At 33.4% G+C, this 16,430-nt stretch overlaps 1 protein-coding gene across 2 annotated transcripts in view; it reads right to left on the bottom strand.

Annotated features, from left to right (window-relative positions):
• Nucleotides 1–667: 667 nt before the first annotated feature.
• Nucleotides 668–16,430, bottom strand: part of rab28 (RAB28, member RAS oncogene family) — a 31,566-nt gene continuing 15,803 nt past the window's right edge. Inside the window, exons 5-8 of one of the 2 annotated variants that reach the window (XM_066720016.1) lie at nt 7,309–7,412; nt 6,510–6,587; nt 3,457–3,557; nt 3,138–3,216 (exon numbers count right to left, since the gene is read on the bottom strand). In XM_066720016.1, coding sequence (XP_066576113.1) covers nt 3,462–3,557; nt 6,510–6,587; nt 7,309–7,412 — 278 coding nt within the window. In that variant the 3' untranslated portion in view covers nt 3,138–3,216; nt 3,457–3,461. Of the gene's footprint in view, nt 3,217–3,456; nt 3,558–6,509; nt 6,588–7,308; nt 7,413–16,430 lie in introns of both variants that reach the window. The other variant, XM_066720018.1, reaches the window with a different exon arrangement.

Below are 16,430 nucleotides of genomic sequence, written 5' to 3'. Positions count from 1 at the left end.
CAAACTCCAAAAGCTATAATTTAGACATAGGTATACATTAGTCCTGTAATTTAATTAAAAATATTAACCCGACCATAGGGTATATGTGTGTAGTTGTATATACACACACACACACCTACACACACACAGCTTAAGCTGGGTATGGAGTAATTTTCTGGTATTTTTCCGGTAGTGTTGCCTCTGGCTGAACTTGAATAGATGAGATATAAAGTTTACATTTCATTTTTTACAATTGGAGGTTGCTAAGTGGTTTCTAGTGACACTCTCAAGATATATGACAGCCTTACCTGTCAAAGGTCACAACACTACACCGAAAAATTAGACAAAAGTCCTACAACTGTAATCCTTTTTATCTCTGTAAGGAATAACAAAGTAAGAAATATATCATCTCTTTTCTTCATGTGGAAATATTTTTCACTTCATCCTCTTTAGAAAGAGAAAACAATCCACAACATGTTCTGTTAGAAATGCAAAGATGTATGTCCCGTTTATATAGTCTGTAGAAGGGCATTAACAATGGGGGAAATATTTTTATACAAGATGTTATGACAAACTTAAGTGTAGGTCATGTTGCATTTTATCATGCTTGGGAAAGGTAGAGTATACTCCAAACCTTTCATGAAAGCAGAAGCAAAAAATAAATAAATCACACAGTAATGTAGGCCAGTTCTGTTAATGGGCTTTAGTTTAGAAATCAAATCCCTTATGTATACAACATGTACATTTATGATACCGAGGTTTACAAAAACATATTGAATCTTATGCAGTAGGAAATCAAGAAGAGAAATCTCTAGGTTATCGTAGATGTTGTCAGAAGAACTAAAGACAGGACTAAAATAAATCATAAGTATTTTGGTATTATTTTGACACAGTACTTGTATCACATGGATTCAATTGTTTTGTTTTACATTTTGTTTGCGGTGTTTGTGGTCACAATGAAATCAAATCAAATTAAACTATTTTTTTTTTACCAATGATCAATTATAGGGTCTCATATAGTTAAATCTAATTTGTTAGTACAGAAAGACTATACAAGTTCCATTGCCAACAATCAGAATAAGTGAATAGTCACTGTGTCACATATCTACAAATGTCTAGACATTTCAATACCCATACCAGATCCTTATTTAGAATAAATGCTTGTGGACTTTTCTGTGAGGAATTAAATTTGACATAATTGGAGAGTAAAAGCATTTACTATCCCTGAATAATTTAAACAAATCTAAAATACCAGTCCCTCATTATTGTAAATACACAAAAACGTTTTATTTTTAAAAACTATTATTTTTTAATTCTCATAACATGTATTCATTCTATGTATGAACATTTTGATACTCACAGTACAAACACATTCTAAATGTACAGTGTATTTAACGAATACATTCTAATTACACTTGACATAGAGACCGGCTGAGTTGATGTAGTTTATAACAATCACCAGTGACTGGTTCCATTGAGTGTAGCAATTCTGATATTGAATTCACAACATCAGCTTCAATTGTCTTTAAAAAAAAAAAAAAAATCAGGAACAATATTGCAACCAGGGAGTCGTTCAATCACAACTTATTCATAAATATATAATGTACAGATAAGGCAAATACTGTGGATTAAACCAATAATCCATAGTCAATTGCTTGTTCTTTATTTGTGATATTACTTTAATTGTTAAGATAGATTTGACATATATAAAAACTAAATATTGGAGTATTTATTTTTATTTTTATGGAACACAAAGATAATTTGGTAATTTACGTAATTCATAAATTAGCTTTTATATGATCAACTTTGGAAAATATTTTATATACATTCTAATGATATCTATATATATATATTTTTTTTTAAGAGGTCATTTTTCCTCCTTTTCACTCGAAAGCAAAAAGAAATTACCTACACAGTAAACACTAATAAGCAAATCAATAAGCCCCTCCCTCCCTCCAATAAAGTATTCTCTACAAATTGTAGTACAATTGCAAATTTTAAGGCAATCTACAAACCACATTTCTGCTATTTCACTCTGTAGTCTTCAGTAATACTTCCCATTGTTGTTTATAGTAATTTATAATTTCTGGATATGGCAGCAGCATTATCTTTCCTCCTATCTTAATCCTCTTACATGTATTCATTACAATGTCTACATATATATAGTAAAGGAGAACAACAGCTCCTCAAATAATATCTCAGAAGTCGCTTCATCTTTGCCAGCTGTAGTAGTGAACTATACTCAAGTAAGAATAAAACTACAATTTTCTCGGATTTAAAATAGGCAAATCACATGCACCATGTCATACAAAAATAAAATGTACAGACTGATCAGCCATGTTAAAAACATGTTCCACTTTGTTCCACTTAACCTGCAATTTATATTCATAACCTTCTATTGGCACATACGAATGCATGTTGTTTCCACGGTATTGTTGTTAACCATAAATTAACATGATGAGTTTGGTTTAATTAATCAGAGCAAGCAAAATTTAAAATTTAAAGAGATTTCAATGTTAAAGTTTTTAGCTCTTAAGAATTTGCTAGTTGGGCAAAACATTAGTTTTAATTATTTCAATTAAGTTCAAATACATCAGCATAAGTGTCCAAACTCTCCCAAACCGTTTTTGATATCGTCTAACACATTCTATGAGCATGTTTAGAGAGTTCCATTACAGCAGTGTATATAAATAAATTACATAGTGAAAGTAATGAATACATATGCAAATATAAAATAATATACATGTATGCTGTTTAAGATACACACAATGGAAAGAAACATTGGTTTATAATGTGGAATTACACACACACACACACACACACACACACACACACATACGCACACACACGCATGTGTAGTCTGTATGTGTGTGTGTGTGTCTGTGTGCCTGCTGAAAACAGTACACTACAGAGAATGGCAGAGAGGGATTTTGCTTTATTTTTTCTATCCTGTGTGGTCTAGGAGCTGGAACGTGGCCAGTCAGTGAAGCTGCCTACTGGTTCGCAGTGCACGCTGCTGTAGTCAGTTTGTGAAACCTCTCGCTGTGCTGCAGATACGATCACTGGAGCTGGCGTTCCCGGAGAACAACAGGCCTGCGGGGAGGCTGGAAAGCGGCCCGTGCCAGAGGAGGGGCCGCGCCGGGCTCACTGCACTGCACACATGGAGCTCCGAGGAGGATTCACAGGCCGGGCCACGGGCTCCTGGCTGTAGTTCACAATATCGGCCTTCACTACCCGCTGGTGTCAGACAGAGATGGAAAGAAAATAGTTAACATCTGTGCATTCAAAATCTCCATGTATATATCTATAGATCTATGTATGTTTATGTTTATATACGATTGCAAAAAATGAAGGAGAATGTCTTTCGTTAAGATTCTAAATCTAGGTTCATTCTTAGATTTAACTTGCTTTCACAAAAACTACACAACAATAGATATATGTAACTTAATATATCTATTTGTCTTACTATGTACCTACTTTAACTACTGTATGGAACAGACTCTACTCTGACAATTCTCAGAGTTTGTAACTGAGGCCTCTTCTTGAGGGTAGTTCACCAGTTCTGCCCTCAAAACACCCTGCCAACAGGCCAGACCAGTGGGGGAGCAGATGGCAGAAACAGAATGGAACAGGGTTAGTGAAGAAGGAAAGAATGAACAAGATGAGAGCAACATGATGGAAGCAGAGAAGAAATAGACTGGACTGTAAAACACATACACACACAACTGGCCCGAGCTATGCTGAAGGTGCTTTGTCATGAAGGAAAAAGTGAAACTGCTGCAATAGTGTATGAAAATGGGCTCAGGCGGGGTCCAAAGCACATCAAAGGCACTCAGCCAATCAAAGCATTGTAGGGGAAGGGAAATAACCAAATAAAGCACACATCTTGAACATCCTCATTTAAGAGCACTTGTATGTCTGTGCTCAGCAGAGAATATTGTCAATCCCCAAAATAAGGGAGTAAACAACATGAACAAATATACATTACAATAAACCCAATTTGTGACCATTAACATTCTGTACAAAATGTAACAGATGGTAAAACTAAAACATAATTTGCATTCAATGTCTTACTCTGACTGGGGCCGAATCTAGCACAGATAATTGATTACAATGGATAACAACCCAGGATCCTGGATTCAAGAAGATTGTAATTTCAGTTTCAATTGAGAGAGGTCTACCATGTTTTAAATACACAAGTACATTTTTATGTAGTATTAATACTGAAAACAGTAGTTACTTTAGTTAACAATTTGAGAGGAACAGAAACATAATACTTTCAAATATGTAGTTTTACAGGGAGCCTAACTTCTTGTCATATATAATACACGTCTGCTTACTACTAGAGATTAATAAAATTGATACAACATTGCATTTCCATAACCTATCCCTGTTACATCTTCATTGAAACTGATAAAAGTATTTAATATAAATGTGTGTGTCAAGGGAAGTGGGGTGGGGGTTATGACAGAGTAAACGTTTACATTGTTTTATTTTTAATGTCTAAATGTTTACTAAATTACTGCTAATACAATGGAAAAATGATATACTGCATGTGATTTACAAGGAAAAAACGAGAGAAATTGTAAAGAAAGAAGTTGGTAAAGGGGAAATAAAGAACTGCTGAAATACTTTGAATCAGCAAGCATCTCTCTTTTTTTTTTAACTTGGGTGTCTGGTGGAGATTAATGTATCGTTCGTGTATAAAAGAAATGACAAACAAGAGGGTGAACTAGATTGGATCGCCTGGTGTATTTCCAAACGAAAGCCCCGCTTAAAACAAAATGCCTTTGAGATTTATTAGCTGACGATGTGTTATGCGGAGTTTCTAATTGATCAACTTCAGAGTATCTTATCTAATAAACACGGACCATGATTAAGTGGGCTCCCATGCTGATGTTATCTGTGAAAAGGCCACTGACTCCCATGTAAAGCTCTCAAAATCAACCAGTGTTAATAAGACTTATCTGGCCTCCCAGGTCTTGGCCTCTCCATCAACCCGGTACATTAGGGATCAAGAGAAGGACTTTTGGCAACTGGCAGGCAATTAACTGCTCTCACAGTGTTTGTTGAAAATCTCATGAGCTAAACACGTCACACTTAGTAAAGCATAATGAAGTCAGTATGCTGAAGTGCTCGTAATTAAAAAGAATGGCCTCAGAATTGCATAAACAATGTAGACCAATAAAAATATACTCGCTAAGATTACACACGGTTTTGCCTGTGTTGGGCTTACAACACTCATATTTTAAGTTTACACTTCTTATTATAAATGTGTAAAGTTCCATGTAACTATTATGAAAGATAATACTAACCAAAAATAATTTCAAACACCTACTAAATCCTTACGCCTGAGGGCTGAGAGGTGATGTGTATAAATAGATGTGTTGCTGTGGGTTATAACATTTTGAGGACCTGGAACTTTGTGACTACAAAAAATAATAATTAAAACAAAAAAATACAGGTCTGAAGAATTTGTGTTCGTTTAATATAAATGTGCACATTTTAAACAATATTAATTAGTACTGTATTATTGATACTATGATACTATTGATATTGTAGTTAAATGAACACAAACTAAATATAAAGTCATGAAGCACATTTTATGTTTTTATACATGAACAGCTTAACTTTGATCATAGGACTTTTTGTAATACATGATTTAATTAAAATTTTTGTGTATCCCACAGCAACAAATTAACCCCAAAAGCTTTAATGCTGTAGCCTAGATTTACAAAATTTAAATATACAATTTGGAATATTGTACTAATTATGTTTACATGTTGTTTTTACAGGTTCTGCTCTACTGGCTCTACACTGACAATTTGTTAGTAAGAGAATGAAACGACATGACGGATGCTGTACATATTTTCGCCTCGTAAATCTTGCGTACAAGCACATTGGGCAGTGAAAGCAGAATCTCAAATCTCTCACCGTTGTCAGAGTATGAAAGGAATCTTATTTGTTTGTTTTGTTTGAAGTACTTAGCTTATTCTGACAGACGAAAAAGGGATGTAGGTTTTCATTTGTGGTCTTTGTTGACAACTCCAGGACTATATACCAGAATGAGTTCATTAGTCAATCTACACTCCTCCGGAGACGTGCCCAGGGTCGCGTGAGATGGCCTGCCCTCCGCCTCCCCTCCTACACTTTCCACAGTCATGGTGTCTCCAGCCAGTCATATCATAGGAAGAATTAATCGCTTTTTGGGAGCTTTTCTTAGTCTTATCACTTCGACCTACAACTCACTAGATTGTGTATCTGTTAGGTGGCAAATGGGTGTCAGGGAGAGACCTTTACACATCTGCAGCAGATAAGTATAATGAATAAGACTACAGCCTCCACATTTTCAACATCATTAACCTCTTTACATATGTGAATTTACAGGGTTATAATAATATTTGTACACTGCAGAAAAAAAATACACCACTGTCAGATACCATGGGAAATAAAAGAGGAAATGTCTCTTTAATTATCTAGCAACAATAAAAAAGAATAAAAAATACATGAAACTGCCTCTGTGCTCTTACCTGCGATTGTTCCATTTCTGCTTTGTTAAGTTTTACACCAAGAATATCAGCGGCCAACCGCTGAAAGCAAAGGAAGACCTGCAAATCAAAGGGGCACAAACGCACATTATGACATGATTATTCTATTTAGATTTGTTTTTTAGCTCTTTGTTGTCTTCTTGTTTATTCAAATTAATGTTCTGTACTAATGAACAATTGAGTGAATTTTTGAACTAGTGAGTGAATAAATAAATCAATAATGTGGCCGTAACATAAATATCAGGGATGACTTCTTTTAACTTTCTTATCCCTAAAACACATAACATCTACATGATGTTTCATTTACTTTATTAAGGGATTTCAATGGTATATAAACATTTCTACAGGGATTTTTTTCTGTCTGAATGATGAGTTTAAGATATATGAAGGAAGACAAACAAATAGAATACAGAAAACATTTTCAGGTAGACATGACAAGGCACAATTAAGGGTACAGGTTTAATTGAATAACTGGTTTACATTCCAGAAGTTTAACAATGCCAAGAAGGACATGAATGATTAGGTTTCTGTTTCTATGCTTTTATAATACATGAAAACATAGAGAAAACATGTAGGGCACATTTAAAGCATTTCACTTGGCAAGAACTGCCTCTTTCTTGTTGTCTTTTAACACATTTGGCAGTCTCTCGAATAAGTTTACTGGAGTAAATAAATAGCAAATGTTTGCAGCAAAATAAGAGGAAATGAAAGTACTTCAGAGAGAGACTACAGATCAAGTAGAAATAAAGTACAGAAACAATGTTTTTAGTATTCTACTTACAGAATCTCCAGTCTTGGCAGAAACAAACTGACTGATGAGGCCATTTTCTTGGCAAAAGCGTTGGTGCTTGTCAGCTTTAACAGTTCGCATGTGCTCCAAATCAACTATAAAAACAATGAAGTGCCTTTTAGCAGTTTATATGATAGGGTCAACATTATCATTCAGCTTCATACTTTGGTTTAGTATCATTAAAAAACCAAACTACATACTTTCTACATGTTATACTAGTGAGATACAAGAATTATATGAATACACACATAGCCTACATATATAGAGGAAGTGACCCAATTAAGCCCACGTACCATATTAGCCCAATTGCTCTTATTTTGAAATACAAAAAAGAAATATTAGAAGGATGATCTGTTTCACAGCAAATGCACAAAGTTGTTACTGTCATGTTAATTTTTATTTGGAGGCAATCATATTATGACTTTGTGGTGCTACTGCGCAGCAGCATTTTTAGAAGTCACCCCAAAACATTGCTTTATGAGGGGCCTCCCAAGAAGCCATTTTTCTGGAATTTGGTGACCAAACTTGGTGAATATTGATAAGAATTATAAAATTAAGAGATTAATAAATCAATGATGAATGATGAATTTGCTTGGTATTTAAAAGCACTATTTTGTATTTGAAAATATAGATTTCATGAGTTTCATGGTGTAGATGCAGTAGAACAACAAAAAATTTGAAAAACTGTTGATGACCATAGTAAATCAAAACATTTTAGAAACTTCTTCAGATAAAACAATATTTAGTGTTCTATCAATTGTTATAATCTTAAAATTTAATTGTTTTTGTCATATGGGCTTAAAAGGAACAGCGCCCTTGAAAAGCCTATTAGTACATGGCTTGAAAGGAGAATAATTATTTAAATGTATTCTACCAACAATAATACACATGGTTTAAGTTGTAAAGTATTTTATTTATTATAAATATATTACATGTTTACAATAACTCTATACAAAATTATTGAGGTTAATTTCCCATGGACCATTGTTGTCCTTAATAAGCCCAATAAGGGCCAGGATTAAATCAAAATGTTGACCCACCCGCTAATAGCAAACTACAAACTTCATCATAGCGGTTACATTTATGATTAGATGAAAGTGTCATCTAAGTAAAAATGAAGCTGCAACTGAGTACAGTTCTTTAGTTTTCTATTAGCGGGTGGGTCAAAGTTTTGATTTAATCCCAGCCTAAGCCCAGAACACATTGTACCTCATATTAAAAAAGACTTAAATGAATTAATATTACTCAGAAAACATCCTTTTCAGTCACAGACTTAACTACTTACTTTATTTTCATTATAGGGACAAAATGGGTAGGCAGAGAAAAACTTATAGGGACTGCAATAACATGATGGAAGCTTGCTGTTAATTTCGAGCAGATCACGGATGGACAGAGAACAAGAATTTTCAAGAGTATTTTGAGAAGCTGTTTTTGCCAAAGATCTATGACATGGGACTGCCAAAAGTTTACATGTTTGACGGTCATGCCTCAGATATTTCCCTGGCACTTGTGACCAAGGCCAGAGAAAATGGGGTTGTGTTTCTCTGGCTCCTATCTCACCCATATCCTCCAGGCACTGGACAAGACAGTGTTTGGTGAAGTCAAAAGTAGGGATGATATCAATATCCGATATTCATATAATAAGATCGGCAGATTCCAATATTTTCCTATTATTTATTGGCCTATAGAATGAGAGCAGGTCTGGTGGGGGATGGACTGCATTGCAGTTCGTGTGCGTCATTCATATTTTGTTAAAACTACATAAGTAGAATAGAACAAATGGGATGCTTAGTTACACGCAATAAAAGCTGCACCATCAGAGAGAAATATATCAGTCAGAAATATCGTCCATTTAAAAGCAATTGGCCGATAGCCGATATAGTAATTTCTTGTCATATCGGACCGATGCCGAGCAATGGCCAATCGATCAGTGCATCCTTGGGTCAAAAGGTAATGGAGTAAAGAACTGTGCTGCAATTCCCATGTTAGCAGGGACAAAATCTGAAAGGAGGTATTCCCTGCGAAACTTGATGTGCTTTCCATGGCTCTCAAGCCAGAAAACATCAAATGGAATAGTCCCTGTGAGCCAGAGCCAAGTGGACAGACAAGTGCCCACAAATCATGCTCCTTTTTCTGAAGCACCTGTGCAGACTTCCACAGCACCAACATCCCTGGCCCAAACAACCAGAAGAGCAAACTGCCTCAAGTGCAACAATTCCATGTGATGGAAATTAGTTTCATATAATATAAAAATACAATTTTAATTGGTTAGGTTGGTTATTTGAATCCATTTGAATTATTTGAATGCTTAATCAATACAATTTGAAGTATTTAACGTTAAAACTCTTGTGGGCTTATTTGGACACATGTGGGCTTTAGTCAATTTATGACAAAATGTACCACAAGTGTTTAGAAAAGAGATTAATCTTTGATTTAATACCCACTTTATTGGGAAGAAATTCACATATTTATAAGAAAACATTGGTGAGCTTAATTGGGTCACTTCCCCTATTCAAACATACATGTATGCAGGCACATATATCTATATCTATCTATATCTATCTATCTCTATATCTATATATATATATATATATATATATATATATATATATATATATATATATATATATATATATATATATAGAGAGAGAGAGAGATCGAGATATTTAGTTAGATAGATAGATAGATAGATAGATAGATAGACACATGCATATCTAGCCTATCTATAAAAATGTTACATGAAATAAGTCTCTCTTCCTGCTTTAAAGCTAGTATGCATACTTTTAATAGCCCAGTGAAAGGGAAGTAGCATTTAATTTCCCCATCTCTGCCAGGGGGTGCTTAAACTGGATTATACAATGGGTAAGACAGTTGAAAGTGAGTGATACTCTTAAATTCCCTGTGATTTGTTTTAAGCTGCCACACCCAGTAACTAATGAAAAGCAGTACAGTAAGTGCCCACTAACTGCTTCTGTACAGTATTGTATTTCATCAGTCGCATTTTTTTGTAACTGAAGCTCTCATTTTTAGTCCATTTTTTATGTTTGCAGTCTCAGGGTAATGCCAAGCACAAACTGAAGAATCATGCTCTATTTCTCATGATGGATTGAACGCAGAGCAAGACATTTGCAAGATCACAAATTTTCCAAGGCTATGAAAGAGGGTTCCACACTTTTTTTTCCTTATAAAAACATTTGACAAAATTGTATAGACGCATTAGTCATATATTACAAACACACTTGTGAGATGACATCTCAAAATTATTGAACATTAAACTCAAAGTTCATTCATAATGAGAAATGCATCATTTGGTGATGTTATTGAACAAGAACAATAACTACTACTACAAATCATCATCATCATCATCATATTAATAATAATAATAATAATAATATCACTGTTAGCTTTACAATACATAATCTTAAATTTTAACTTTTAAAATCACATGAGAATATTTCTTACCTAGGCTAGTTATTTACACTCTGGAGAAAAAAGTGACATGTAAATCAGCTAATTTTACTAGTTATAAACATGTCCACAAGGAACTAGCCTCTGAATTCCAATAATGAAGTGCTGAGATACCGACTAGGCTACTAGAAGTAAACTTTACAAATCCTTTAGATCCTGAACACTTGGTCTGGGTTATCAATCACTTGTCAAGAGAAGCTTTTCTAATGTTAACACTCTTTTGTGATTGCTGATGTCCTCTGGGACAACCAAGTATAATCAAATAAACCGTGACATTATTGATAGAAATAAAACATTAGATGAAATTCAACAATTGTAAAGATACAGATTATTCTGATATTCTTCAATCGCTTAGCTTCATCTCATAACTTTAAGGAAGGAGAATGTTTTTGACTAACAGAAAGGCTGAAAAGTAAACCAAAAGAAACAACATTGTAAAGAAAATAAATGATAAACTAAAATAAGGTTAATTAATGAACAGCTATCCATAGTCAATATTAAGACATAAATTAATAAAATATTTAAGCCTAATACCAATATGTCTTAAAATCTCCATTTACATCATGAAATAATGTACATGTATATGTACATGTATAGCTGGATTACCTCTGGAAAAAACTAGCAAACAAAAACTATTGGAAATTAATATTTTTCATTTTCAATAGCATTTCTATAAATAATTGCTTATAGTCTCAGCAAACAACAGCAAAATAATTTAATAAAGTGATCAGGTAATTGAAATCATGTCTGTAAAAAAGAAAATAGAAATATATATTGAAATAAACCAGAGTCTATTTATAGAATAAACTATAACAGATTCTTGTTTAAAGATTTTGTTATGTATTTGTGGGATTTAGGTGGTTTGCACATTAAAACTTAAAAACACCAACAATCAGAGCTACACTAAATTTATTAGTGTACAATTATTTTATAAAATAAAAACATCAATAATAAGAAGTTTCAAATCAAAGTTCAACATAATATTGGAGTCTTTGTCCCTTGCCACATTGCTATTATAAGTTTAGCTAAAGTGAAAGAAGTAATCCTCTTAAGACCACATTTTTTTCCATTAATGCAGTAATTTTTGGTTATCGGGAAAAAAATCTCGAGCACTGATCTGTTTTCCCTCATTTCTGACAAACTGTATGTCACGTTAACTACCGCCAGGAAGTTATTCTAAACACAAAATAAACTGTTTATGCCTATGAACAGATAGATAGCATGACAGATTATTACTTACAGACAGATGACATGCATTAATTTGATCCAGAGCATGTGTTTATTTTACAGAGTGTCATGTACTGTATTTTGTAGTTCCAGTTCTGTAAAGTTGTGAAATCATTTGTTATTGGCCATTTTGCAGAGGCATATTTTATTTATACTAAAGGAAAAGCACAAAAAAATACCTCCCAATATATGAAACCTTCAGAGGAAATGTACTTTGCCAACAAAAAGAGAGGATCTGCCCTCATAGTCTGTACAACACAAAAGAGCAATGTTTTTAAAAGGTCCGATTCTGAATGTCAACAGCCTAAACAAAGAAAGTCAAACTAATTTCAGTTTTAACAAGCAGACATCAGAATGACTATCATTGAGACAGATATGAGAACTGAGAGGGTTGACATGTTCATCATATTATTATTTAGTTTTTTCTAGTGTTAAGTGCCCCTACTTACTGTCTTTTTATTGTTTATTGAACTCTGGTGTTATTTAAATCAAATTCAAATATAAATGATGAGAAAAAAATACATATTTTTCAGTTAAATAGTTCAAAACAATCATCAACAAAGTCATTTAATGTGCATGCACAGTTGGGTAACTACAAGACAATATAAGCTAGTGCCTGCTTAAGAGTTTCATATGAGCAATGACTGGGTCCTGATGTTTAGATGATGCTACTGACTGCTGTAGTCCCTGTCACTGTAATTTAAAAGCTTTTAACATTGCATTCTTACTTGATTATTTTCTCTTTTCTACTGATTAATCACTAGCTTAAAACAGACAAATAAGAAATTGAGCTTTGTTGATTTATTTTTTGTAGTGTTAACAGTACAGAAATATTTACTTTGAATATTTGTATTTAAGAGAAAGCAAAGCAATTTAAATGGTCTTGAAATGGTCAATTTAGTCTTCAGACTAAAACTGATATAATTATGAAACAGTACATTTTTTCATTATGTCCTTGTTTTACTTTACAGATCACTGTAGTTGCAAATCGTATGGTTGTAGCAGATGACTGTGAAATGTTACTTTGTGATGAGTTAGCACGGCAGGTTTTTGCAAACAAGAATCAGAATTAAGTGTCACCAAATATTTTAATTTCAGACATCCCGACATTAACAGGTATTGCTTAGGACACAAAGGAACCTGTCAAAAATTGTTTACATTGTTTTCACCTGTCTTATTTTAGTATAGGTAGGTAGATAGATACATAGAGAGATAGCTTTGCCTCGCAAACTGTATGTTTGAACAGGCCACGGTGTTACGATTGAAGTAGAACCACGACTGTCATGGCTAAGGGCTTCATTTTCAGTCTAATGGATTTCCTGAACACCCTCAACCTATCAGTAATGGTTATGTTGTAAATATAAATCTAAACAAATTGTACAGAAACATTTTAAACTGCGGTGAATAAGCATAGGTTTCCGGGAGCCTTCTATTCCATTATGGTGACTGATGATTACACTTTATCACAGCACGTCTGCATGGCTTAGTTTATTCCATCTGCAGTGAAGGATGGCTCAAGGAATGCGAGTACAAATAGATACATTTGTATCATGGGCAGAGGTTACTCTCATTAGAGGTTATATTTCAACAACACTAAATTAACATGTAACTTTTACAAACCACAGACAAAATTATTCACAGAAATTATTTATAATAGAATTTACATATACTTATTTCTTTTTTTTTACTAATAATCAACATAACAACAACAAATAAGAATTACACTAGTGCTTTTCAACTACAACCTACCACCAATGCAATTAATATTCATATACAGATTATATAACAAATCACACTACAATCATACATATTATCCAAAAAATACTCTTACCTTAAGTTTGAAAAGTTACAGAAAATATTTCACATGTAAAGGGAACAATAAAACAGAGCACTACTTTATGCTGAATAATCTGAGATATGGCATAAAAAGAAAAACAAACCCTGCAAAACACTGAGAGCCTTAAATCACTTCGCCTCCACTGAAAACAAAACCTTTCCTGTTTCTGCACACCTCTCACTTTTAGCATATTTTCCCCATAGCCAGCAACAAGACTACTGTATCACATTAAACACTTACAAGAACATCTTATTACTGTAGTGTGTTACGGGTGCACAAGATGGAGCTAACACATTTTTGCAGTGAACTCTGTTAGCAAACAATTGTTAGACACCAAGTACAAAACAGTTTGAAGAAAGATCAGTAACAGGGTCACTTTAATCACAATTTCATGTTATCCGTCTATATAGCTTGCTTATGTATTTTCTATTTATTTATTGTCAATCATCATGGACAGTGGCATGAGCCAAAAGATAATTTTATTCATTACGTATGGAAACCTTGTACACTATTTAATTAAAACTAGTTTGTGTATTAGCCTGCATTACCTTAGGTATGAGTAATAAAACTGGTAATTTGAAAAGCTTTGCTATACTAATCGACATTTATACAATGTATAAAGACCTGATATACAAGCATAGCATAAATGTCCCAAGTGAAAACAGAATATAGTAATATCTATGCTGTTTAGTCTCGCTGACAACAAATACTGCTCTCTCATTTCAGAACTCCCTGCACTTTTTCTCACGTGCATGCACATTTATAACACTAGGACATTTATGTTAACCGGGTCTTGTTTTAAGCGCACCATAAAACCATTCAGGACTCAATGAGTTCTCAGGACTGCAGACCACTGTGGCACCAGCCACCTCTTACCTAATGCCGGACTGGTGCATTTTATTAGCTCAAAACACTCCAGGCATTGTTCGTTACAAATATGTTTACAGAAAACTAGGCATTTGTGATTGTTTATTTATTTTCATTTTCTGCAGAATAACAAAACTTGTGAGTATGACCCAGGGAGTTTAACTCACGATACCTTCCTACACGAGAAATAGTTGTAACTTAACTTAAAAATTGAAAATGTAGGCCTATATAACCCCCTTCATATCTCATTCAGGGGGAAAACATCAGAAATATATTTAATTGACTTACAAGGTGCATAAGCACATTCTGAACTATTTTATTGTTAATACAACAACAATGGGAAGTTTAAGAGAAGGGAAAGTAAATAAAAAGAGACCTCAAAAAAGTTGGCTGAATCCAGTGACCATTAGATATCAAGGGGGAGAAGATCACTGCAAGGGTATAATGAATGAAACAATAAAGAATAAAATATTTGCAACATAAAATGTATTTGCCTGGTAACTTAATTAGAGATTCTCTCATCTGTCTATCAAACCATAACATTTTTATAGGGTTAATGCCTACACAAAACATCAATTTCAACACCTGTTTTTTGTCTTTCAAATTTAAATTTCATCTGGTGGTAGGTTCAGGGTCATTATAATGTTGGAAAACAAGCACTCCAGTTAGCAAATGCACAATGCTGAAAATGAAATAAACATCTGAAATCGGAATACTAATTAAAGGACTGACAAATAAATATATAAAATAAAAATGTCAATGGGAATAAACAGTTTGCTTTATCAGCATGCTAAATTTTAGATTTTCACATTAATTAATTCAACATTTCATAATCTACAATCTGCATCAGCATTTGCAAATCTTAAAGTGGACAGTGATAATGTTTTGTGATCTGATGACATAAACAGCAAACCTCCCGCTGCACGAAGTCATTACACATCTTTCTTTGTGCTTGGAGGAAACCGGGTGGCCTGACATGGAAAAACTGTCAAAGGACTCAATTTCCTACAAAACAGAAGTGTTCTGTCAACAGTTCATTGATCCCAGCTCATCCTTTCAGCAGCATGTTCTACACTGTGCACCGTGACACCAATCTGGATTCTTCATATGTTCAGTTCATTATTGACAGCATTTAGCCTCTAGCCTTTTTATAGAGAACTTAAAATAATTAAGAAACTGAATTCTGAGATTTCTAATGGAAGATTTTAAGTGCCTACCAGTTTATGCTTTAAAGTAAGAAACCTGTAATTACATGAATTAAATGTAATTAAATGAAAGTCACAGTCCTCTTTCCAACTTATAAGGATGTAATTGAAATATATGCACATTTATACACACACTAACAAACAAACATTCACAACATATTAAATAAATGAAGGATACATTTTCTTATGCTATGATAATTGATCAATATTCTATTTAAAAAAAAATAAAGCTTTACTCATTTAGAAAAGATTTTGTTTCTTTTTTTGAATGCCATGAACTAGCCTAATTGATTGGGAAACATCCTAGCCCTGCCCCAATGTGAAACATTTGTACATAAATCATTAAAAGCATATGCATATATATATATATATATATATATATATATTTATTTTTTATTTTTTAATGAGGTCATGCATATTATACCTGTAAAACTTGCTTTCTATTATATTATATGTGCTGGGTTGTAATCTGTTCAATAAGATTTTCCATGAAGAAAAAACAAGCAATT

Source organism: Amia ocellicauda, chromosome 13 (assembly GCF_036373705.1).
Source record: "Amia ocellicauda isolate fAmiCal2 chromosome 13, fAmiCal2.hap1, whole genome shotgun sequence".
Classification (NCBI taxonomy): Eukaryota; Metazoa; Chordata; class Actinopteri; order Amiiformes; family Amiidae; genus Amia; species Amia ocellicauda.
Note: the sequence above shows the minus strand (reverse complement) of the source record. Positions and strands in the feature narration are given on the sequence as shown.